At 44.4% G+C, this 26,053-nt stretch overlaps 1 protein-coding gene across 2 annotated transcripts in view; it reads left to right on the top strand.

Moving 5' to 3' along the window:
- Positions 1-26,053, top strand: part of LOC141258986 (saxiphilin-like) — a 337,568-nt gene that overhangs the window by 207,496 nt on the left and 104,019 nt on the right. For both annotated transcript variants that reach the window (XM_073674334.1, XM_073674333.1), the window contains exons 3-6: positions 1,143-1,248; positions 2,081-2,296; positions 3,167-3,373; positions 3,676-3,891. In XM_073674334.1, coding sequence (XP_073530435.1) covers positions 1,143-1,248; positions 2,081-2,296; positions 3,167-3,373; positions 3,676-3,891 — 745 coding nt within the window. The remainder of the gene's footprint in view (positions 1-1,142; positions 1,249-2,080; positions 2,297-3,166; positions 3,374-3,675; positions 3,892-26,053) is intronic.

Here is a 26,053-nt window from a genome sequence, read left to right as displayed (position 1 = left end):
TATATGAAAATGCATTGTATTAACTAATTCTTTCCAACTCTCCTAGAACATAGTAGGTTCATAGAAAAAAGACCTCATGAATTTCCTTGCCTGGGCACAGGCCTAATCCTCTCGAAACTTTCCAGTGTAAGGTTTAATTGAGTGGAGACCTCCATCGCAATAAAGATTTTAGCTTTTAGACTCATGGCAATTAGTTATTTATCATTTAGAGAAAAGATAACCACATGATACTGCCCTTTTAATTCATTTTTTGTACAGCAATTCATTTAATATTCAGTTTTAAATTTTTTTTTGCAATGTATGTATAAGTACGACATTAGCTTTTAAATTGATTAAAATAAATATTGACTAGAATAAATTAGAAAAAATCATTTAACACTCGAAGAGTGAAGATTTGGTGTATTCACTGTGTGGTCAAAGAAGCACTACCATCAAAGTTTTTATCTTCTTAATATATTGCTATCATAATACTATATGACACTGTGTACTTAGAATTGCTCATTCTACCCAGTTAATTCTTCTCTTTTCCATTAGGTCTATGACATCACATATTTAAAAACTGATCAGCTGAATCCTTCTAAGCTCTATGAAGAAACAGGAGGTCAATTTTACCTGCATGAGTCATGAGTCACTGCAAAAGTCCCTGGCAGGGGGAGTTGAAGAGAGGAATCATTTTTGCAGGGAAAAGAAACTTCCTGTCTCTACATAGAGCAGGGAAAACAGATGAATTTATTGGATAGAAAGGCAAAATGAGCAATTGTAACTACTATAAGCGGTATATAATATGTTTATTCCAATGTATTAAGAGGCTAAAAACTTTGATGGGAGTGCTTAATTAATGATGGCCAAGAAATAAACATTGTTTTTATGGAGAAAGAAAGCTATTTTCAAATAACCTATCTAGATATTACAAAAGAGCGGACTTCCTGATCAGGAATTTATTAGCCAAAGCACATAATGGTTACACATGGTACCACTCGTTCTAATCATTGTGTAATATTTAATTTATCCTCTTGGGGCACTGGAGAAAATTAAGTGTTTATTGCTGGATACACCCATAGATTCACTTGATCGCTGCAGATTGTTGTGATCAGCTTATAGTCGGGAAATCTGTGATCAGTGATGACCCTATTGCTTTACAGAATGGAGAAGCAGATGCTATTTCTCTGGATAGTAAAGACGTTTACAAAGCTTCATTACATCCATTTAATTTGAAGCCCATCGTGACTGAAGCTTATTCTGAGAAAGGTGAGTGCTGACCTTAGTAGAAACCTCTTATCTTATCTTTGAACTAAACTATTTTTAAGAAGATACATGCATGGAAAAGAAGATGCGACAAAAGTCAGCAGAATGTCTGTGGCATGAACGGTTGTTAAATTGGACTAGTAAAACAGTTTTATAAAACTTTCAACTTTATTTTGCATTTTTTTAAAATATTTTGCTCAGATATCCTTCAGGAGTAATGTTGTTTTAAATATAGAAAAAATAACATTTTTTGGTAATTAAACCTTAGCCATTGATGAGTGGACTAAGTCATGAATATAGCTTAATTGCCGAAACATAATAGCTTCATCAGAGGCTTCTGTTCTGGTTTCACATTTTTACTGCAACAGATAATAAAAGTGATGTTTGATAGGAAATACCTTCATTACTGGATTTTCTATTTTTTTTACAAATATTGGCTATAAAAATATTATGGTACATGTACTGTATATCATGCATGGTAAGCATCCTGAAAGAAATGTAAGTTAAAAATGCCAAATAGTTATTTACTTGTCACCTAAGGCTATGTTCATATTATGTTCAGTCCATATGTCTGTGACTCTATTGGGGCTTCGGTCTGAAGCCCTGAAAAACAGGATTCTGATAGAACCTCTGAAGGAGCCATTCACTGTGAGGCTGACATAGTCAGGTCCCATCTGTCTCTGTATTACTGTGGAGGTATTTTCTTTTTATATCAGTAGCATGAGAACATATTATGTAGATTCTAAATATCAAAGAAACTTCAACTCCCCATGAAACATCATCTCTATTATGTGAATAGTCTTTCTTGTCTGATGAATGTGTTTTATTTGGATAGAACATACCCCTTGTATGAGGCATCGCCAGAGTGTGCTTGGAGGGAAAAAAATCAAGATAGGAGCATTTGTACCAAAATGTGATGAAAAGGGAAACTACGTTCCAAAGCAGTGTCATGGCAGCACCGGTTACTGTTGGTGTCTTAACGAAAATGGTGAAGAGATCGAGGGAACAAGAACTCCGCCAGGCACTAAGCACCTAACATGTGAAGATACAGGTACTAATCCATTTCATCAGTGTTGTCACCTCAGTCACTACATTGGGTTAGGTATGTCCTTTCTTACTATAAGTCATTCTTTGCAATTTTTTGAGTCAGTTAAGACATCTACAATAGTAACAGAAATACATTTCCTAGGGTTGGATGTAAAAAAATTGTTCAGAATAAATAGCAAGTGTGGGTGAGTAGTGTTCTATACAAAAGGTATGCTACAACAGGGCTATAAAGAGGGACACAGGGGACCATGTGAAAAGATTTATTCTGAGTTGGTCAGTGTAGTTATCCCACGTGAGGAGAGAGGGTGAGGATTCACAAGACAGAAGGGAGTGGGAGTCAAAATTGCATCCACCACTAGGGTAAAGATTAGCCATCCTCATAGGGAGCCTGAGCCTTATTGCTTGAGTATAAGGGGTACCACACCGGAGATAGCAGGGTGACTGACTGGTATGTTTGTGTGAGGCAGAACTAAAAATCGTATTTACCTTTTCCTTTGGGGTCTTATCTCTTCTTTGTACAACAATGGTTCTACAGTATGTAACTGCTTTGAAGGACGCCTATACTGTACCTTCATATGCCTCTGATTTCACATGGAGTTTTTGTATTTGATTCCATATTAAGCATTGTTTTTAGAAGAAAACATTGATAGACAAGGAGTACAATGGAGCCGCTGTGCATACTGACTGTACACCTCCAGAATAAACCTTTAAAAATAGCCATCAAAACAGAAACTACAACTTTAATCACTGTTTTAGAAAGAAAAAACATGCATTGCTTCTGGACCTTCGATCCCAAAGTTATGATTATAGGATACCAAATACATAGCAATAAATTTCTTCAGAAACTCATTGGTTATCTTATATCCATTTTTAGCAGACAAACCTCCCTGCTTGAAGAAACGTCAGAAACTGCTCAGTGCTAAACCTTCACCAGCAGTTTTTGTACCGGAATGTGATGAAAAGGGCAACTATCGACCGGAGCAGTCCCACGTCTACACCTGGTGTGTGGATGAATATGGGGAAGAAGTTTTTGGTTCCAGGAATTTCCCTGGAAAACCACCAAAACCATGTGTAGCTTCTGGTAAGAATCTGCTTTACTCTTCCATCCTCTACCTGTGCATCAAGACAGTGATTACAGATATAACACTACAGCATAATGATTTATCACTAATACATTGTGTAATTGCGTAACATCATGAAAACTCATTGTTGGACTCCTTGGTGTATGAAGTGATAGAGAAGAAGGTGGATCTAATCTCGGACTACATCAGCTCTCATGGACTGAGAAATGTTTGATGAAAGTACGGGATGAAGAGCATTTTACAATATAGTCATAAATATACTAATATAATAATATCAATTCATTTATATTTATCTTATCAGATGAACCGCTCTGCATAAAAGAACGTAATAAAGTGCTCGGCGCAACAGAACCTTTACTCGGAGCCTTTGTACCTGACTGTGATGAAAAAGGCTACTTTAGTCCATTGCAGTTCCACGGCAGCACCGGATACAGTTGGTGTGTTACCGAAAATGGTGTAGAGATCAAGGGTACAAGAACTGGACCGGGGCAGACACCCCCTACATGTGAGGTTCCAGGTGAGGAACTGCAGAGTATGTCAGGAATCACATGGGCCTCCAATCTACCCTGTAATTCTGATTAACTTCCTAACATTAAAATTAGAGTGGTTATTAGAAAAGGGCAATGTATTACATATAATAGTGGACCATAGAAGAAACATACTGCAGGAAACCATAATATCCATATTGTAGCATGCCCATAGATTTATATCACTAGACCAATCGTCCAAGACATAATAACAAGGGAGTGCTGCAGGACAGAAAGACGATCATATGATCAATCATAATGAAAAAGGTGAAAAACTTTATTGTACATATAAATGCTGAACAGGATAATTGGGGATGAGGGGAAAATACACACATACATATATAAAACATATAAAAGCAGATGGACAACATACAGGATGCAGGGGTAGGATCCCTATATAATTATACTAAACCATGTCTATATATAGTATGGGATACAGTGGTGATGACAAGTTATATCAATGGGAACACCATCTAATAGAATAGCCGACCGCAATCAGCGATAAACAAGCGGCATACTTATAGTGCATACATATATATACCCACCAAATCATGATCAGCCACCATGACCATAGTTACCTTAATAGAAATAAAGAACACCACGTAGCCCTGCATCCACAGGTGTCTCCCCGACGCGCGTTTCGGCCCTTGCCCTTCTCAAGGGGTATACCCCATGGTAAAAAACATGTGCTTTAAATACTCTTGTGTGTGGTCCGAGGACCACAGGACATACGTCACCACCTATTATGGAAATGATGCAACATGTGTCATCATAACCATGGTAGCAACAGATGCTACCCAGTGAACCACTGTGACTGCCCGGATATGACGCATGGCACATCATCGTAACTAAGATACCCGGTAGCGTCGGCATCACTGCGGCGCCAGGATCACCAGAGAGATGCCGAAAGCAAGCGGGTATATGAGGATGATGAAACCCCTGTGTGCTGGCATTGCTGGGAAGTATATACAAGTGAATCCAATATTAGGGATAGCCACAAGGGCACTATATACGTAGTACAGAAGGATGTCCATAGTACAAAGTCCATTAAGATCCATAAAATAACATATACACAGTCCACATTAGAGACCCAGAAAAGATATTTACTATCGGAATATTATATCCAGCTAGTACAGTGACAGGGCAATATAAGCACTGTGTGGGATCACCCCGGATGCACATGTATGGAGTAATACAGATATTAACAGGGAACAGTCAATTCATAAAGCATTTTTCAATAATCAGATAATTACATAGATTAATAAGGTAATCTCTCCCACATCAAATCACATATCCCTATGTCCCACATGCACACTCCAGGGTGGACCCCACCAATTGCCTTATACCAGAATAAAGGCATATACACACAATATACAACATAGTAATCATATAGTACTCCTTATATTCTTTCTACAGAGCACTGAGTGCATATAGACACATCACTACATCCTGTATCAATAATTTACTTTGCAAGATGTTGCCAGAGAGGTACACAGGTATACATCCCACGATGAAGAATGATAATAACCCTACTACGTATATATTTTCGGAAGATTGCCGTCATAGGTAGATCAAATCGGGTGCCGTATTGACATCATTGTATTCAGCCAGAGTATGATAGTAGTCAAACCTGCTAATATATATATAGAATTAAAATCAAAAGAGAACATGTTACACGTACTCTGCCTAAGTTCAGATAGGGGCGAGACAGGTTACATGAATTTGTTGGAATCCTGGTGGAACTGTTACTCCGGACGACCATAGGCTGTAGCTTCTCTCAGGCACAGGATAGATTAAGTTGCTGACCAGACACATTTGACAAGAGTCCTCAGAAACGGTAGAACAGTAACATTTAATGATGCACGACCAGTGCAATTTAAGTGTCTCTTTGGGCAACAGGCTCCAGTAACAACAGTACAATCTCCTTCGCAGCACAGTAGTACACAGTCTATCCACTAAAACAGTACAGCACAGTTTTAATGCATACACAACCATATGCTTTTCCTTCACAAGGACTCAATAGTACACATCATTCTTTATCCTGCATGGAGATGGAGGGGGGAGGGTCTGATGAGGGAGATGATCCCAATGACAGGATTCCTTCCAGTCCTTATCTTTCTGCCCCCGATAATACTCCTCACTATTAGCTCAGGGAGTCTATCTGACCTGTGTTTAGCTTCCCTCCTGACCTGAATTCTGTTCCCTTGCCTTCTGTGAGATGTAGATCATACACCACCTTTCTCTTCAGCTCTAGCTATACAGTAAACAACTTCCCCACAATTCCCCTGTTGCTCTGCTAAAACACTCCCTGTCTCCTGTAACTGTGTTAACCCCTCTAGCTGCTGGATGCTTCAGGAGCACAACACTTTCTGTCTCCTGTGCTTGTGTTACTTCTAATAGTTGCTGGATGCTTTTGAAGCAACAGCACTACTTCTGCATGTCACACTCTTCCCTCCTTTTTGAATGTCGTTCTAGACATTCATCGTAATTGGTCAATCTGGCCAATTCTGAGACAGTGGTGAAAGTTGAATAACTTCATATGCAGATTGGCATTGTCAAATTGGTATAACGTTCATAAACATTGATAACAACCTATTCTTATGACCTTTTACTTTTAGGACGCCTGTAAGAAATAAACAATTAACATAATTAAAACAATCAGCATCTCTTCCTCTTTGCTCTCCTCTTGTACTGTGGGAGTCTGTTTATTTTCCTGTATATTTGAAGCGGCTTTGCCCTGTACTTTAAATGTTTCAGCAGCAGCCAGCTGGGCTTGTTGTGAGAGATCTTCAATCTTAGCTTCTCCAAATACGATGTAGGTGTCAGATGCTGAACACTTGTAAACATCTGGCTTTGTTATGACAAACAAAATGACCAGTGACCTGGCAAAGCCCCAACTTTGACATAGCCTTTCTTGCTTTCTTTTCACTCCTGCTCTGTTTTGCTTTGCTGACGGGTTCCTCGTCTATTTCTGCTGCTGCCGCCAGCTGTGCCTGCTGTGTAGAGGTTTGTGTGGAGTCCTGTTCTAACTCTGGAGAAGAATCATCACTGTTGGATTCTCAATGTACCATCCTTCTTCCTAACACAAACAATAGGAGAGGAATAAGACAACTTCGACTTTTGGACCCAACCTCTGTTGATTAGGTCTTGTAAATACTCTTTCACTTCACGGTGTAATGGTTTTGGCACAAACATGCAACTTCTGGTTACTGGGGTTGTGTCTTTCAAATTGATTTTCAACTGCAACGACAAAATACAACCTATATCAGAGTCATCGATGGAGAATTCATGACACTCTTCTCTCAGGATCTGTTTTGCTACTGCTCGATCTTCAGCACACAAGTGTTCCAGGTGTACGGGGGGATCCCAGGACCTCGAGGTGGGTCAGGCAGTTTCCTCCCCTGGGCAAATCCTGTTCCTTGGTGGGGAGACTGAATTCACAGTAGACCCATGGGCGGGTCTCACACCGGCTGGATATACTGTTTTAACGGTTTCGATGTGACCTAACAGTCTTTGGATCCAGTCTAATTTTGTGTTTCATAGTATTCATCACCGGTACTGTCACTCGAGCAAACCCACCAGTAGGAATCCTAAGCACAGTCTCACCTTGAACTAGGCATTCCGGAAGTTCTGAGGAGTCTTTTGGCACGAACAGTCTTTTCTGGACTTTTCTTCCCGGTTGTACCTGGACTCCACACCTCATCCCCACCATTTGGTTTGCAGGGATGATGGTTGGGCGCCAGCCTACCTTGACTTCTTTTAGGTCCATTGTATTCTGAGATTTCTTTACTCTATGAATCACATTTTCCATCACGGCTTTGGGTATGGCAAGCGATGTGGCAATTGCATCTACCACCAGTGTTCCTGCCTTGTGTTTCGTGATGACCTCACTGGTTACATTATAACCCAGGATAGGATCCTCTGCCACGTTCTTATCACTGGTCACAAGAAAAGGTACCAAAAGCTCAATGATGTTGCTGTTCTTCGTGGCCCTCAGTTGGAAAATCACTTCCACCCAGCCTATGAAAGGTATTTTGGTCTGGTTGACAGCTTCGCCGTAGAGTTCCACTGGTTCTAAGAGTTCTTTTAGCAACCAAAGGCAGGTATGTGGCAGGTAGAGCCTTCTCCATTCTTTATTTAAAAGGCTCGCTTGGGCACCTGTGTCCCACAGTGCTTTTACCCGGAGTCCATCTAGCTAGCACTGTATAAAGCACCTTTCACCATTTAGGCTGATGAGGCTGTCTTTACTGACCGCAGAATCCTCCTCCCAGGAGTACACTGTTTGACCTCCGCACTGGGCATTAAGTAACTGATGCCGTGTTGTAACTGATGCAGCTGTTGTAGATGGGAACATACTTGGGGATAGTACTGACCCAGCCATTTTACCTCATACGCCGTTCTAGGGTTTGGTGAGGTTTGGATTTGCTTCTCGGGCCTTCTCTGTGTCGCGGTTACTAGTCGCCCTGCACTGGCAACCTCCTGTCTTTTAACCCAAACGACCGTGACCATTGGCATTCTTTGGCAAAATGTCATTTCTCACCATATCGTAGACAGTGGACACACACCGTATTCTGATTTGATGAACGGCACACTTCACAAGCCGGGTATCTTCTATTTTGGAACCCACTCCTGGGTCTGAGGGATACAGGTTCTGGCCTGGAACAAATCAACTTTTTCACCTCAATCAACTCGGCTCGCAGTTCTCCTATTACTTCCTTCCAGTCAGCACTGGCGGTCCTCTCTTTTGTTGGTGATTTAAGGTTCCCTCTTGGAGGTGGCACTGGAGGGTCTCCATGATGATCTTCGGAATGGCCACCAGGGGTCTCAAATTTCAGCTGACTCACTTTGGTGATTTTAGAAGCAGAGCCTTTCTTTAACTTTTGTTCGCTCTCTGACTCCAAACTAGCTGCCTCATTCATTTTTTCTATTAGGACTTCGTCCAGATTGCCAGGATCTTCTAGGTACTGTTTCAGCTGCAACTTGATGTCTATGCTGATTAACCTCGTTCCCATTGACCTCAAGAACTTCTTCTGGACTAGTCCAGCATCAAACTTCTCTTCTGCTTCTACATCTCTGGATGCAAATCTATCCTTCAGTTCAATTGCTCTGAACAAGAAACTTTGGGGGATTCATTATTTTTCTGTGAGAGGTTAATGAGTCGGTGGAACAATTCTGAAGTACGCTCTTTTTTAAAATCATCTTCAGCTGTTGCAAGGTCAATTGACTCTTCATTTCTGGCATACCATGGAGGTTCAGTCCTGGGCTGATCGCTTTCACCACCCCCTCAACGAACTCATCTGGTTGGTAGCCTTTCTGTAAGCCTGCATCAATCTGGTGCAACAAGTTCATATAAGACAGTTTCTCTTTCTGTTCACACTCTCCAATCTGTCCCAGGATCTTGAATTCTTTCCTTATGGTGATTTGTGGTGTTAGAGAGGACCGTCTTCCTGATTTATCTAACCTGAGCAGGGTAAAGGTTCTGTCTGAGTCAGTCACCCATTCAGAGGTTTTGGTCGATTCCTGCAGGGCTGTTGTTAGGACTTTGAATTGTTCTTTCAGTTCCTGTAGTTCTGTCTGCGGACGGAGATTGCCGCTTTTAGTAATTGGTGCCGCCCCTCCATCCTCCAACTTCAACCTGGTTAGAAACTCGGTTAACTACTGGAGGAATGCCCCCATTATGTCTTCAGCTTCTTTCTCTCTCAGCTCATCCATTTTTGCATTAATGGCAGCTAACAGTTGCCTGCGGTTGTGTGCTTTGGAAATCTGTTCTTCTGACATCTTTATATGTTCTGCTACTGTTCTCAATTCTTCACAGGTTAACTGAAGAAGCAGCCCACTAATTCTGTCCATTTGTATTTCCACATCCATTGCTGCTACTGAGTTTTCTTTAGGGCTGGTCCCATTTTACTGGTGTAGCAGAGTTGAATTGAGGTGCTGTGCTGCTGTGTTTTTCCAGACACTTTTCCTCTTCTCCCTCTACACACTAATTCCCACTCAGGAGTCCCAATACAGGTCACCAATGTTACACGTGCGCCGCCTAAGTTCAGATAGGGGTGAGACCGGTTACATGAATTCTTTGGAATCTTGGGGGAACCGTTACTCAAGGCGACCATAGGTTGCAGCTTCTCTCAGGGACAGGATAGATTCAATTGCTGGCCAGACACATTTGACAAGAGTCCTCAGAAATGGTAAAACAGCAACATTTAATGAGGCACGGCCAGTGCAATTTAAGTGTCTCTTTGAGTAAAAGGCTCCAGTAACAACAGTACAATCTCTTTCGCAGCACAGTAGTACACTGTCTATCCAGTAGTACAGTACAGCACAGTTTTAATGCATACACAACCAAGTGCTTTTCCTTCACAAGGAGTCAATAGTACACAGCATTCTTTATCCTGCATGGAGATGGAGGGGGGAGGGTCTGATGAGGGAGATGATCCCAATGACAGGATACCTTCCAGTCTTTATCTTTCTGCCTGATAATACTCTACACTATTAGCTCAGGGAGTCTATCTGACCAGTGTTTAGCTTCCCGCCTGACCTGAATTATGTTCCCTTGCCTTCTGTGAAATGCAGATCATACACCACCTTTCTCTTCAGCTCTAGATAGACAGTAAACAACTTCCCCACAATCCCCCTGGGGCTCTGCTAAAACACTCCCTGACTCAGGTGACTGCGTTAACCCCTCTAGTTGCTGGATGCTTCTGGAGCACAACACTTCTTGTTTCCTGTGCTTGTGTTACTTCTAATAGTTGCTGGATGCTTTTGAAGCAACAGCACTACTTCTGCATGTTACAGACATAACACCTAAAAAGACATACGTATTACTCCGGTGACGCAGAAGGAATACCCACAGGACTAGATTAGAGGAATGAGGCAAAACTATTATTCTCGTTTAACCCACTAACACTAACTTGCTAACATTAAGTAGAGTGCATCGACCACCAGAAGGGTCTACATTCCCCACATGCCTCATGATTTGGCACATCTTTGGGATGTCCATGTGTCAGAAAATAAAATCAATTCCAGCTGTGATCTGGTGTACTGTTTATTACTGATAATGTTTATGCCAGTTTCCTGACATGCATTACAGTGAATTTATGGAACATCTAATTAATAACCGCATAAAGGATATATAGATCCATAGGTAATTCATAAGGAGTAACCCAAATTATTATAGCCTATATACACTTCCTCCTTACACTATAGTAGTCAATTAATAAGAAATAGTCATCTGTTATTTCATATTAGTTAAACAGCAAACAGAGTAAAAAAAAAAAACAGCCCCTAAAAAAATCCGATAAAACCACAAGGGTGGTGCGGTCCACCACTATCTTATTGACACGAGGCAGTATGTTGTACAGGTTAGTTCAATATACAGTACAGACAAAAAGTTTGGACACACCTTCTCATTTAAAGATTTTTCTGTATTTTCATGACTATGAAAATTGTACATTCACACTGAAGGCATCAAAACTATGAATTAACACATGTGGAATTATATACTTAACAAAAAAAGTGTGAAGCAACTGAAAATATGTCTTATATTCTAGGTTCTTCAAAGTAGCCACCTTTTGCTTTGATGACTGCTTTGCACACTCTTGGCATTCTCTTGATGAGCTTCAAGAGGAAGTCACCGGAAATGGTCTTCCAACAATCTTGAAGGAGTTCCCAGAGATGCTTAGCACTTGTTGGCCCTTTTGCCTTCACTCTGCAGTCCAGCTCACCCCAAACCATCTCAATTGGGTTCAGGTCTGGTGACTGTGGAGGCCAGGTCATCTGGCATAGCACCCTATCGCTCTCCTCCTTGTTCAAATAGCCCTTACACAGCCTGGAGGTGTGTTTGGGGTCATTGTCCTGTTGAAAAATAAATGATGGTCCAACTGAGCGCAAACCGGATGGAATAGCATGCCGCTGCAAGATGCTGTGGTAGCCATGCTGTTTCAGTATGCCTTCAATTTTGAATAAATCCCCAACAGTGTCAGCAGCAAAGCACCCCCACACCATCACACCTCCTCCTTCATGCTTCACGGTGGGAACCAGGCATGTAGAGTCCATCCGTTCACCTTTTCTGCGTCGCACAAAGACACGGTGGTTGGAACCAAAGATCTCAATTTGGACTCATCAGACCAAAGCACAGATTTCCACTGGTCTAATATCCATTCCTTGTGTTCTTTAGCCCAAACAAGTCTTTTCTGCTTGTTGCCTGTCCTTAGCAGTGGTTTCTTAGCAGCTATTTTACCATGAAGGCCTGCTGCACAAAGTCTCCTCTTAACAGTTGTTGTGGAAATGTGTCTGCTGCTAGAACTCTGTGTGGCATTGACCTGGTCTCTAATCTGAGCTGCTGTTAACCTGCAATTTCTGAGGCTGGTGACTCAGATAAACTTATCCTCAGAAGCAGAGGTGACTCTTGGTCTTCCTTTTCTGGGGCTGTCCTCATGTGAGCCAGTTTCTTTGTAGCGCTTGATGGTTTTTGCAACTGCACTTGGGGACACTTTCAAAGTTTGCCCAATTTTTCAGACCGACTGACCTTCATTTCTTAAAGTAATGATGGCCACTCGTTTTTCTTTACTTAGCTGCTTTTTCTTTCCATAATACAAATTCTAACAGTCTATTCAGTAGGACTATCAGCCTTGTATCTACCTGACTTCTGCACAACACAACTGATGGTCTCAACCCCATTTATAAGGCAAGAAATTCCACTTATTAAACCTGACAGGGCACACCTGTGAAGTGAAAACCATTTCTGGTGACTACCTCTTGAAGCTCATCAAGAGAATGCCAAGAGTGTGCAAAGCAGTCATCAAAGCAAAAGGTGGCTACTTTGAAGAACCTAGAATATAAGACATATTTTCAGTTGTTTTACACTTTTTTGTTAAGTATATAATTCCACATGTGTTAATTCATAGTTTTGATGCCTTCAGTGTGAATGTACAATTTTCATAGTCATGAAAATACAGAAAAATCTTTAAATGAGAAGGTGTGTCCAAACTTTTGGTCTGTACTGTACATCAGTATTATCAGCATGTATACTGCATAGCATAAATTAATGCGTTTAGTCAAGTTACAAAAAAATCTATTATACAATTCTATCCATTATAGTACGTTGTACAGAATAGCTCAATGTACAACAATGTTGCCAAAATATAATGCACAGTATGAATCAATTAGTTGGCTAAGTTGCAATCAAGATATATTGCACAATTCCATCAGATATATAATCACACAGTATAATGCACAATATGAATCAATTAGTTGGCAAAGTTACAATCAAGATATATTGCACAATTCCATCAGATATATAACCACATAATTGTTATGTATATTGCTTAGCATCAACCATTTAATAACACATATGTATATATTCCTCAGCATAATCTGAATATATAATAGCTAAAAATGCAAACCAGATGCCATGGCGGTATCTCCACACCACCAAGCACCTCAACGCACGTTTCGCGTATGTTGCTTTCTCGGGGAGTACTTGAGGCAGTAAATGGTCTGATCATATATAGCTACCCAAGGGGGTTGGGCCAATTGTTGTGCCCTATCATGTATAGTTAGTCAAATGAGTGAACATTAATTAGTCACAGTCTATTACCTTCTAGGATCCCAGCAGAGTTCAATATACAATGCTGTCCATGATGTATATAATGGCACGGCCATGCTGCCTGTCACGCATCGCTCACCTGAGGCCGGCGTCCCGGAAGTCAGACCGCGCATGTGTGCGCTATCCGGCAACCGATTGGACGCTGGGCCCAGAGAGGGAGGTGCGACGCCACAGCACAGGCGCGCACACATCATAGGCCACAAGGCTCCATTTTGGTAATGGGCATAAAGTGCCAATAGTATTACACATAGATAACTGAGCATATAAAACCGTTATCAATAGATCAACATAACATGGTTATAGCAAAATTTTAGACATAGCATGATTTTAGCACATTATAACACAATCCAAAGTACGATCAAATACATAATTATTGCAGAATAGATCTTAAATTATTAATTATCAAAAAGTTTTATATTATACAGCAATTCTTCTTAAGTAGAGTTGAGGTTAAGGCATATATCTTGTTGACATACACAGCAGCAAGTCATATAGTCATGTCAATTGTTATAATTTCCAATGTTACAGCTTGAATCTTGAACAAGATTTCCTTAGTCACAGCTCCCTCTTGTGTTTTTTTTCAAGAATTACAGAGGTTAGATAAGTTCTTAAGGCTGTGTGCCCACTATGCGTTTTTCAAGCGCTTTTACCACGCAATTTCCTCAGCGAAAACGCTTAAAAAATGCTTGGTAATACGTGCCCCATGGTTCCCAATGATAATCCTGTGCACATGCTGCGGAAATTTCCGCTGCAGATTATCATTGCGGAAAAATACGCAGCATGTCCATTAATTTTGCAGACACACAGTGAAATTGCCACCATTGAATTGCATTGAAGCTCTTGATATCCACAACACTACATGTGCACACGCGGATATGAAGCGATTCAATGTGCGGATGGTACCTGGGCCTGGAGAAGAGGAGACTCTCATCCAGACCTGGGTACCATGGAACCTGTAAGAAGAATTTAAAATGAAAAATAAAGATTATACTTACCATCCGATGGCCCCCGGTCTCCATAGCGATGCGTGCCGTGTGCTGGGCGGCTCGCGGTGGTGTGAGGACCTGACATGACGTCATTGAGTCATGTGACAGGTCACGCGACCGCTGACGTCGGCGGTCGCGTCACCTGTCACATGACTCAATGACGTCATCACAGGTCCTTCACACCACCGCAAGACACCGGGGAGACCGGACCGAGCGGAGAAGGAGACCGGGGGCCATCGGAAGATAAGTATAAACTTTATTTTTTATTTTTCATCATTCTTATACTTTATTTTAAACTATTACTTGGTCACTTTATATAAATCCTTGCCGGTTGCATGGATTTATATAATGTGACCAAGTTGTCAAGCACTTTCCAAGTGATGCTAAAATCGCTTGCAAAAGCGCTTGATAACCCGCATGGAGAAATGCATGCAAAAACGCTTGACAAACACTTCTACCTGGCAGGAAAGATGCATGTAAAATCCGCATGCGTTTTTCCTGCCAGGGAGAAGCGGAAAAAATATGCAGCATTTCTGCATCGTGGGCACTTAGCATAAGGCTGTGTGCCCACGTAGCGTTTTTCAAGCGTTTTTGATGCGGAATTTCCGCAGCGGAAACTCTTGTAAAACGCTTGGTAACCCGCACCCCATGGTCCCCAATGGGATTCCGCAAGTTCTATGCACATGCTGCGGATTTTTCCGCAGCGTTTATGCTGCGTTCAAAAATCCGCAGCATGTCATTTAATTTTGCGTTTCCGCAAGCAGAATTGCCTTTGTCCAATGCATAAAAAACGCAAGGCAATTCCGCATGTGGAAAACGCGTGATAAACGCGCGAAAAATGCGCGATAAACGCGTGCGGAATTCCGCATGCGTTTTTCCGGGAGAGGACTTGCAGAAATGAAGCAGAAATTTTCTGCTTCATAAATGCAACGTGGGCACATAGCCTGCAATCTGAAGGTACAGACATCATATTATAGATACAGATGTTACAATACCATATAGTCGATGCCCAACAACGGTTGCCACATAAAATTATGTAGACCTAGGGTTTATATTACATAAATATGTACTCATCATGCATTATCAGTTGTATCTCATTTAAGCCTCATATTGATAAATGTAGATAACAAATCAATCGTGATATAAACAATGTGAGTGTTTTTACTCTTATACATAGCATAATTAATGCTCAGATTCCCTGATAATATACTTGTAATTAATATATGGTAAATAACACTCATCAAGTCAATAACCAATATATGTCGCCAACACCTGCAGCCATACATGTCAGTCCATTAATTAAAAGGTATATATATTGATAAGAGATGTATTGTGTCATACAAATTCAAAAATCCACCCATACAGCAAAGCCACCCTATGCATTGGTTGCACTATCTATACTAGAAATGGAGCAAAGCTAATCTTATCAATTAGGCCTTTTGGTTTTATCATATCCAAGGTTATAATCCATTTTATTTCCTTTTGTTCAAGCACTATTTTTAAGTTTCCACCTCTTGCTCTGAGGTTAACCTTATCAATTCCCCTAAAGCGCAACAGTCTTCAATTCCAGTTGTGATGTTCTCTAAAGTGCTTAGGGATATTTTTAAGAGTGGCTATTTCTTCAGTTTTCACACATTTAGCTGCATTTCTTATATCTTTAATGTGTTCAAGTATCCTCACCCGAAATTCACAAGATGTAAGTCCCACGTAGATTAGATTGCATGGACATGTTGCCCAGTATATTTTCCCCGTCGATCTACAATTGATAAAGTGAAAGATTTTATATACACGTTTTCCTGAGGAGTCAGAGAATTCCTTTACTCTGTCTATTTGGGGACAGGCACCACACGATCCACATGAAAAGCTGCCATATTTTTGAGTTGTGTTGCCAGCTAATATAATTGGAAGTCTTAGGGGGATGTAATGACTTCTCACCAAAATATCCATTAAGGTTCTTGACCTTTTTAATGTTATAGATGGTTTTAATGGGATTACCTGTCTTAAAACAGGATTAGAGCGAAGAATTGGCCAGAATTTGCTAATAATTTCGTACATCTCCCTCCATTGACTATGGTAGGGGGTAATCAGTCTCACCTTCTGATAATGTTTTTTATCTTTAGGTTTTAAAAGTTCATCCCTAGTTGTTTCTTTAGCTCTCTGGTAGCCTTTCTGAATAACGTCATTCCTGTAATGACGGGCACTGAAACGCTTTTTCAGTTCCGTAGCCTGTTTTTTGAACAGTTGGTCAGTAGAACAGATCCGTTGAGCTCTGAGGAACTGACCAGTCGGTACAGATCTAATAACCTGAGGTGGATGAGATGATTTTGCACTTAAGAAGGCATTAACTGCTGTGCTCTTTTCTAAAGATATCCGTAGATATTGTACCACCTTTTTCTTTTTTAATTTTTAAATCCAAAAAGTCAATGTCCTCAGAGCTCCACGTAGTAGTAAGCCGAATGTTGCACTGATTATCATTAAGTTTTTGAAAAAACTGTTCCAAAAGTGCTACATCTCCTTGCCATAAAATAAATAGGTCATCAATGAGCCTTACCCACATCTGGACAGCACCATTCCGTTCCGCTGGATAAATAATATTATGTTCCCAATACCCAAGGAAGAGGCACGCATACGAAGGCACACAAGACGCCCCCATTGCAGTACCTCTGTCCTGAAGGTATATGTTATCTTTAAATAAAAAGAAGTTATGCCTTAAAACAAAGTCACGGAGCTGTATGAACAGTTCAACTAAATGATTGTCCAGATGCGTGGTATGCAGGTAGAATTCGACTGCCCTCAAGCCATCCTCGTGCATGATTGAAGTATACAGGGACTCCACGTCCGCTGTAACCATTATTATATCGCTATCAAAAGAGATGTCTTGAAGTCTAATAAGCAGGTCCGTGGAGTCCCTAATATAAGATGGTAAACCCTGCACGAGAGGCTTGAGGTAATAGTCTAAAAATCTGCATGCTGGTTCACAAAGACCGTTGTTTCCCGACACGATTGGTCTACCGGGTGGGTCAAAAATATCTTTGTGTACCTTTGGCAGGAGGTATAAAGTTGGTATCACTGGATTTGAAACAATAAGGCCCTCATACACTGATTGGGGATGATATTTTTTTCCCGTGCATCATTCAGTATTTTAATAAGCTCGCCATTGAAGATCGGTGTGGTTTTTTTTCCAGTCTTCGGTAACAGAGCTTATTGTTTAGTTGTTTATATGCTTCTTTTTCATATTTTTTAGTAGGCCATATGATGACATTGCCACCCTTGTCCGCTCTCTTGATTACTATGTAGTGCCCCGAGGGCTCGGCCGCTACAGGGGTATTGCACCTCTGCCAGAGGTGTGATATTCCACTCCCGGGTAAGGATGGAGTATGGACCAGGGCTCAGGTAGCTGCATACATCACACACACCCCATTTCCAGGGGACAGTTCAACGGTGCTCCCATTAGACAGAAATGCAGGCACGACAGACCATGTCCCTGGCTGGAGTGGGGAGGCGGGAGGAAAACCGGGTGATGTAGGAGCAGGAGGGGACGGTTCCTGAGCGTAGGTAGGAGCCCATTGGTTGCTGGTCACCTGGGCTCATGTTTTAGAGGGAAGTATAAAAGGTGGGCACCATCTTAGATCTAGGTCCAATTCCGTTCAGACAGTCAGTGAGAGGAGAAGACAGGGAGCGGAGGCTCTGTAGGAGCTCTGCTCAGGAGTGGGCCTAGAGAAGAGGCCGAGAAAGGAGGAAGAGACCGAACAGGAAACAAGGAGAAGAGAGAGAGAAACAGAAGGGCTCAGGAACAAGAAGGTGGAAGGGACCCTAAGAAACCATGAGAATACCGGGTGAAGGGTCAGGCAGATTAAGGGTACCGGATCCCAAGTTGGTGGAGGAGAAACTACCCTCAGCCAAAGACCGGAGGTCGTGATCATTTAGTGGTGCGACACCTCATCAAACCTGCTAGGAAGGCACCATATAGGACAGCGGGAAATGGGGCCCACATTTACCCGCGCAGATCCGCGGCAGCTGGACAAAAGTGGGTCACTGGTGAGGCAGGCCAGAGAAAGGATAGAAGGGAGTCCTGTGCCCTACTCCAGAATTGCCTGGGGGTTGACCAAGCCCCTCACCTCATGGACGCAGCACGGCTCGGGCGGTCATTGCCTGTACAGAAGTGACCCAGAGCATATGAACTGTGAGTAAAAGGCATTGGACTGCAGTACGTTGTTTGTGTGTTCCTTGCTCCTCCAGCACTAACGGTACCGGGACTCTCCTCACCATCACCCTCACCATCCACTGCACTGCCCTGGGGCTACACTCTTCCCGTGGGGAGTTATACAATCTCAGCTGCACACACCACCAGCCTCAGGGGATTACCTTGCAGCGGCGGTTCATAATAACCGCAATCCACGGGTGGCGTAGTCGGACATCACTTGAAACATATAAAAGACTGCCATTGGTCTGACCACCCTGAGCCACGGACCGGGTTGCCACTACTACCCCCATCGTCTCCCTATTGCCCGGCTCCGAGTGCCCCACGGCCCAGGGGGCGAGTCAGATTTGACGTAGTCGGCAGGATCGTTACCAACCTGCCACAAGCGGGTATTGTGCGCCTGAAAAGAGACTGTTTCACTGTGTTAAAGATGGCGCCCGCCCCAGAAGAACGAGCGCCATAATGTGCGCGCCAAAAGACCACAGGAAGCCACCTCCCATCGTGGGCCAGGTCCCAGAATGGCGCCAAAGAAGGAGCCCACCCCCAACAGCCATGAGTGCGGCTGTGGAGATGTCCATCAATGTGGGGGGCTGCCCCTGAAAGTGATTGTCACCAAGTTGCCCCAGGACCACCCCAATGGGGGCGGGAAGAGAAGAAAACTGTGGGGCAGGGCGCGGTCTGGATCAGTCTAGACAGACCGCACCCGGGAATGGAAGAGGCGTTCAGCAACACCAATATCTTGGCCCGGAGCCTGCTGCAGGCTGAATCGCCATGCAGCCTGGCAGAGATCCTGGCGCAGCTCCCTAGAGATCCGGAGCGTGCGAAAGCTGCGCTGGAGGACCTGGATCGGAGGAAGGTCCGGGCGCAGCGGAGTGCACTCACCGAGTGGAAAGAAGAATTGGCCCGACAGGCTGGGACCCGCCAGCGGTAGGCATCACCCGCACCCCGGAGTACGCCTGCCTCTGAGGACGGTGCAGGAGGAGTGAAGGACGGAGACGGCGTTGCGGAGGGAGCCACGAGGACCGAGGCAAGTACAGGGGACGTTACCACCCCAGGCCCAGCAGCTGCAAGCCTGCCCCAGCCTCCCGTCGCAGAACCCGAAGCCCCACTCGCCGCACCTGTTGCCGCGCCGTCACTGCTCCCAGCTAGGCCTCAAGCGGCGAGAGCCGCGGCCACGCCCCGCCCTGCGCCACGCCCCTTGACCCCAGGCACCGCAAAGAGGGAGGCGTCACCGGCCCAGTCGCAAGGCCTAGTGAACCCGGGCACCGTTACCCCACCAGTGCTCCCCTCCTGGACTGGGCCGCCACTGGGCACAACCAAAAGACCCCCGGCCTGGTCGCAAGGCCGAGTGCCCCCGGGCGCTGCTCCCATATCAAGGCCACCTGCTATACCACCGCTGGGCGCGGACCTGTTTGCCCAGCACACTGGTCCGGATGGACTGCTGCTGGAGTGGCCGGCCGAACTGACCAGCGGGCAGCCATGGAAGACCCAGCCCCCGCGTGAGCCCCTGATACCTGCTCCGGAGCCCGTAAAAGTCACCCTGCCCCCACTAGAGGACGCCCAATTCGAGTGGGACCCCGCTGGTGAGAAGTTAATGGGGTTCACTCAGGAGACCCAGGCGGACGCAGCCCGTCGTCTGGAGGCCTGCCAACGGCAGCTGGTGACCTTTGAGCGGGAACAGCGAGAGAGGCACGTTAGGGAGGAGCGGCTCCAGGCCCAGAGCGCCAAGCAGAAGCGCAGGGCCCGTCAAGATCCCCGGGCCGCCCGCGGTCCCCGAGCCACCGGGACCGTGATAAAGTTCCACATGGAGAATGGCTGGGGCTTTATAAGAGATCCGGAAACCGTCGGCGACGTCTTTGTGACCCGCAGGGACGTCGAAAGCCATCTACCCGAGGGACACCGTGGACGTGACCTATACCCTGGTGATGTGGTCACCTTTACCCGACACGAGGGCACAAAAGGACCGTACGCCCTCCATGTCCATTGGCTTACCGAGGAAGAACTGCAGCACTGCGGCTGCAAGGAAAGCCAAGAGGACCCGGACGGGTCTGAAGACTATCCCGAGGAGGGTGCACAAGGAGGACATCGCCACTGAAAAATGGCAGCGCACAAATGTATATAGTTACCCGTCAGGGTATAAGGACTGTTAAAGGAACTGTTTCCAGAGAATGTGTGGTCCCCGTTGGGACTGTTAAGAGACTGTTACCTGTTTGAACGTTGCCCCTCATCCCTTACCTGGCTGAGGACTGAGAGCAGCCATCCCCTTTCCCAAAACTGGCCGAGGACTGAGAGCGGCCGTCCCTGTAAATAGTTGCGCTTCCTAAAGCGCCCCCTACTGGTTTTATAACAAGACTGTAACGTCTACCTCAGGACAGAGAGTCCCTCACGTCTAAAAGTTTGCTGAAGTTTTGGCACTTAAAAGAAGAAAGAACACCTGGTCGCAAGTTGCACCGCGGCCGGGATCCAAGAATGTGTTTTGCTTAAAAATGTTTTATGTAAAGAAAGTTTTATATGCTGCTAAATAGTACTGTGAAAGTTTTCTATAATGTTTATATGCCAAAAGAGTTCCAGAGGTATTAGCAAAGTGTTTTATAATAGTGTAACAAGTGAAGAAAGTGTTTCCCCTGAAGGGAATTGTATTGTGTTGTCCGTTTCCTAAATGTGAAAAGTTTTGAAAAAGTTTTGTATGTCTTGTACTTAATTGTTTTTGCTCTGTTCCAGCCCGAGGACATGCTGTGGTTTACCAGGGGGGAATGTAGCGCCCCGAGGGCTCGGCCGCTACAGGGGTATTGCACCTCTGCCAGAGGTGTGATATTCCACTCCCGGGTAAGGATGGAGTATGGACCAGGGCTCAGGTAGCTGCATACATCACACACACCCCATTTCCGGGGGACAGTTCAACGGTGATCCCATTAGACAGAAATGCAGGCACGACAGACCTTGTCCCTGGCTGGAGTGGGGAAGGGGGAGGAAAACCGGGTGATGTAGGAGCAGGAGGGGATGGTTCCTGAGCGTAGGTAGGAGCCCATTGGTTGCTGGTCACCTGGGCTCATGTTTTAGAGGGAAGTATAAAAGGTGGGCACCATCTTAGATCTAGGTCCAGTTCCGTTCAGACAGTCAGTGAGAGGAGAAGACAAGGAGCGGAGGCTCTGTAGGAGCTCTGCTCAGGAGTGGGCCTAGAGAAGAGGCTGAGAAAGGAGGAAGAGAAGGAACAGGAAAGAAGGAGAAGAGAGAGAGAAACAGAAGGGCTCAGGAACAAGAAGGTGGAAGGAACCCTAAGAACCCATGAGAATACTGGGTGAAGGGTCAGGCAGATTAAGGGTACCAGATCCCAAGTTGGTGGAGGAGAAACTACCCTCAGCCAAAGACCGGAGGTCGTGATCATTTATTGGTGCGACACCTCATCAAACCTGCTAGGAAGGCACCATATAGGACAGCGGGAAACGGGGCCCATGTTTACCCGTGCAGATCCGCGGCAGCTGGACAAAAGTGGGTCACTGGTGAGGCAGGCCAGAGAAAGGATAGAAGGGAGTCCTGTGCCCTACTCCGGAATTGCCTGGGGGTTGACCGAGCCCGTCACCTGGTGGACGCAGCACGGCTCGGGCGGTCATTGCCTGTACAGAAGTGACCCGGAGCATATGAACTGTGAGTAAAAGGCATTGGACTGCAGTACGTTGTTTGTGTGTTCCTTGCTCCTCCAGCACTAACGGTACCGGGACTCTCCTCGCCATCACCCTCACCATCCACTGCACTGCCCTGGGGCTACACTCTTCCCGTGGGGAGTTATACAATCTCAGCTGCACACACCACCAGCCTCAGGGGATTACCTTGCAGCGGCGGTTCATAATAACCGCAATCCACGGGTGGCGTAGTCGGACATCACTTGAAACGTATAAACGACTGCCATTGGTCTGACCACCCTGAGCCACGGACCGGGTTGCCACTACTACCCCCATCGTCTCCCTATCGCCCGGCTCCGAGTGCCCCACGGCCCAGGGGGCGAGTCAACTATATCATCCATATGTTTAATTTCATTTAGTGCAATCCTCTGACCACGACTCAAGTTGTTGTGTGTTCGTTTACTGGGGAGGTGTCTCAATTCCTCCATTACCAGTTTTGTAAACATGGACAAGCGGACAAGGGTGGAAATGCCGTAGACCGTTTTTTTATATATGCAGGGAATTTTGGGCCAACTCCCATCTCTCCCTCCTCTTGATCAAGGAGAGATTCAAGAATCTGAACCGACTCTCTTTCATCTGATGATACCTCTCTAAGGAATGGGTCCTCAGATTTTGCAAAGTGTTTTTTTAGGAGCAGTTTTCGACTGAACAAGTTAATGTCTTTTATAGCAGTGAAACAGTCAAAGTCTGACACAGGGGAGAAGGTTAATCCCCTGCCTAAGACTTCAAGCTGTTCATTTGTAAGTATTCTATCAGAAAGATTTATTACCTTTAATTCATCTTTTGCTGGCGCTCCTTCCATGCTGTTGCTGTCTTTTTTTTGGCGATTATACTGGAGGTATTTCTGGTTTCCATACGTCTTCCCTTTTCTGGACCTGGATCGTCCTTTGCGGCTATACGTTTGGCCAAAAAACGGACCGCAGTATTGCTCTCATTTGAGGAGATAGAATTATTCCTAGATAATGATCGTGTTCTTGGATTTTTTTGACCCTGATGCCATTTGAACACTGTCGTTTTGATAGTCTGAAATATCACGTTGCTAGTTTTTCATTTTATAATTCTTTATATCCATCTCCCATTTATCATATTCTTTATTTAATTCTTTATCAAATGTCTCCAGAGCTTCTTTAGAGGATTTGGTTTTTAATTCTTTTTGAATAGCCTCTATCTCCAGTTCTAAACTATCAAGCAATTTTTTGTCCTGACCGATGAGAAGTTCTATCATTGTACGGGAGTATAGTTTACATGCATCTTCCCAGCGTTGCTTGAAAGTAACATCATGCACTGAGTATGAAGGAAACCTGGACACGAAGACCTCTGGGCATGATTTCCTTACTCAAATATTGTTCAAGTATAGCTTTGTTCCAAGTTTTGGTCCTCTTGTATAAGAGTTTCTTTAAATTTTGTTCCAACTCATAACATTGCTGCATAGGTGGATCCGAACTCGCATGACTCTCATCACCAAAAATATCCGCCAATTGTGTTGCCCAATTAGCATCGCGACTGCGATAATCCATGTTGGATGACCATTTCCCCTTTTTCTAAGCCCCAGCACAATTACTGAATGTATAGATCAAATGGTGGTTCGACAGAAAATCACAAAAAAAACTACATTTTGCTCAAATATTCCATATTTTGCAACTTCTTAACCCTAGAAATCTGTCAAAAAGATTGGATAAATTCCTTCCTTCAAGTTCAATTCAATATGAACGAGTAAATAAAAACTTTGCTCTAATTTCTATGCCCTCTTTTTGTACTTTTCATTGCCTCAGGTAAACTTTTTATTATCATTTTTTGTTACCAAACAAAAAATGCGAAACCCACAATCCCGCCCCATGCTCAGCCATTTGATATTACAGTGAAACATTAAACTTTGCAGAGGAAAGTACTATAAGCCGCCTCCGCTTAATTGTAAAGTGCTGCGGAATATGTTGGCGGTGTATAAATAAAATGATTATTATTAAGCTATAGTATTTTACACTGTGGTTATCTACTTGAACATTGTGTATGCCACCTCTGTCTATGTTATCTTAACTACTTTACCTGCCTAAGTAGATCAATAAAATAAGTACTATTCTCTATATTTGCTTACCTTTTAGGTTTTGTTTTTATAAATCTAAGGCCTCTTTCACACGTCAGTGTCTCTGGTACGTGTTGTGACAGTTTCCATACGCAGACCCATTCAAATGAAAGGGTCTGTGCACATGTCAATGTGTTTCCATGGACTGTGTGTCCGTGGGCAAAGCACGTTGACATGTCAGTTTTTACCTGCTGCACGGGCGGCAAAACATCCCGCACTGACGACCCATGGATGATATCCGTGTGTCATCAGTGTGACACGTACCTACGCATGGGAATCAGTGTACAAGTAGAGCTGTTCCCAAGCACCAGGTGCTGAACGCTGCCCTCATCATTGTCGCCTGCCGACGCTGTGATCAGCGCCAGCAGGGGACAATGTTGAGAGTAGTAGTCTGCTCCCGCAGTGTCCAACTGTAGAAATAAGAATAAAATAAAAAAAACTTTATACTCACCTGTCCTAAGTGTTCCTCGCTGTAATCCATGCGACTGCTCATGCTGAGGAGATGGGGAGAATTACGCGCTCTAGCGAGTGTTGTCTTGTCACTTACTGAGTGCAGCTCTGGGGCCGCTCCTGCAGCAAGTCATTCTCCCCGGCTCCTCCGCTGAGCGATTGCATGGATTACGGCGGGGGACACTTAGGACAGGTGAGTATAAGGATTTTTTAATTTTATTCTTATTTTTACAGTTGGAGACAGCGGGAGCGGACTACTACCCTCATCATGGTCACTGCTGGTGCTGATTGCAGCGTCGACAGGGAAACATGATGAGAGCAGCGTTCAGCTCCCGGCGCTTGGGAACATTGCTAACTGTACACTGATTCCCGGGGGCCAGTATGTGCCCTGAGCGAACCACATGGGAAGCACACGGTTGTCACACGTATGCCACACAGGTGCACGCGGACACGGATATCTCTAGTACTGTTTTTTACAGTACCGGAAATATCAGGACGTGTGAAAGAGCCCTTACTTTTTGCTTGTCTGTTCCAATTGATACAATGATTAGAGTGAGGCCTCATTCAGATGACTGTGTTGCACATTCGTTTTCTATCAGTATTTTCCACGGATACAACACCTACTACCAGCACCGCTAGCAGTCCGCTGAGGCTCGATGTCATGGCGGCTAAAGTTATTACTGCTCCCCACAGGTGGAGCAAGGCCTCAGGGCAGGCAAACAGGATGGAGGGGGGTAGTAGTAGTGCGGGGAGTACGGGCACCGCGTCGCATGGTATGGCGCGTAATGAACAGTCCGGAGGCCATAGGGGTGAACTTCCAAGACTTTACTCACTTAGAGATGATAGCGGGAAGGCGAATCCCTGCTCCTCGCGGAGTCCTGCGGCCACCAGGGACGGGGGTCCGACTACCTCCGAGGAAGTCCAGTGTTCGGTAGCGACCCTACACCAGAGTGTTCCTGCACTACAGACTTCACCCTTTCCCGTCTGTGCGTTTGTAGATAGGCCGGGTCTCCCTCTGAGCTCGGGTGGCAATTCCTCTCCATCCGACGCCCGGCGGGATCCTCAAGGCCTAACCGGGCTTTCCCGTCCTGGACGTGGAGTACAAGGTCGGGTGTCGGGGGCCGGTACCCCTCTTGCAGCCGGAATCC

The sequence above is a fragment of the Phyllobates terribilis genome, unplaced genomic scaffold (assembly GCF_046119375.1).
Source record: "Phyllobates terribilis strain yellow unplaced genomic scaffold, ASM4611937v1 Scaffold_3__8_contigs__length_932513732, whole genome shotgun sequence".
Lineage (NCBI taxonomy): Eukaryota > Metazoa > Chordata > Amphibia > Anura > Dendrobatidae > Phyllobates > Phyllobates terribilis.
This window is presented reverse-complemented; position numbering and strand designations above follow the sequence as displayed.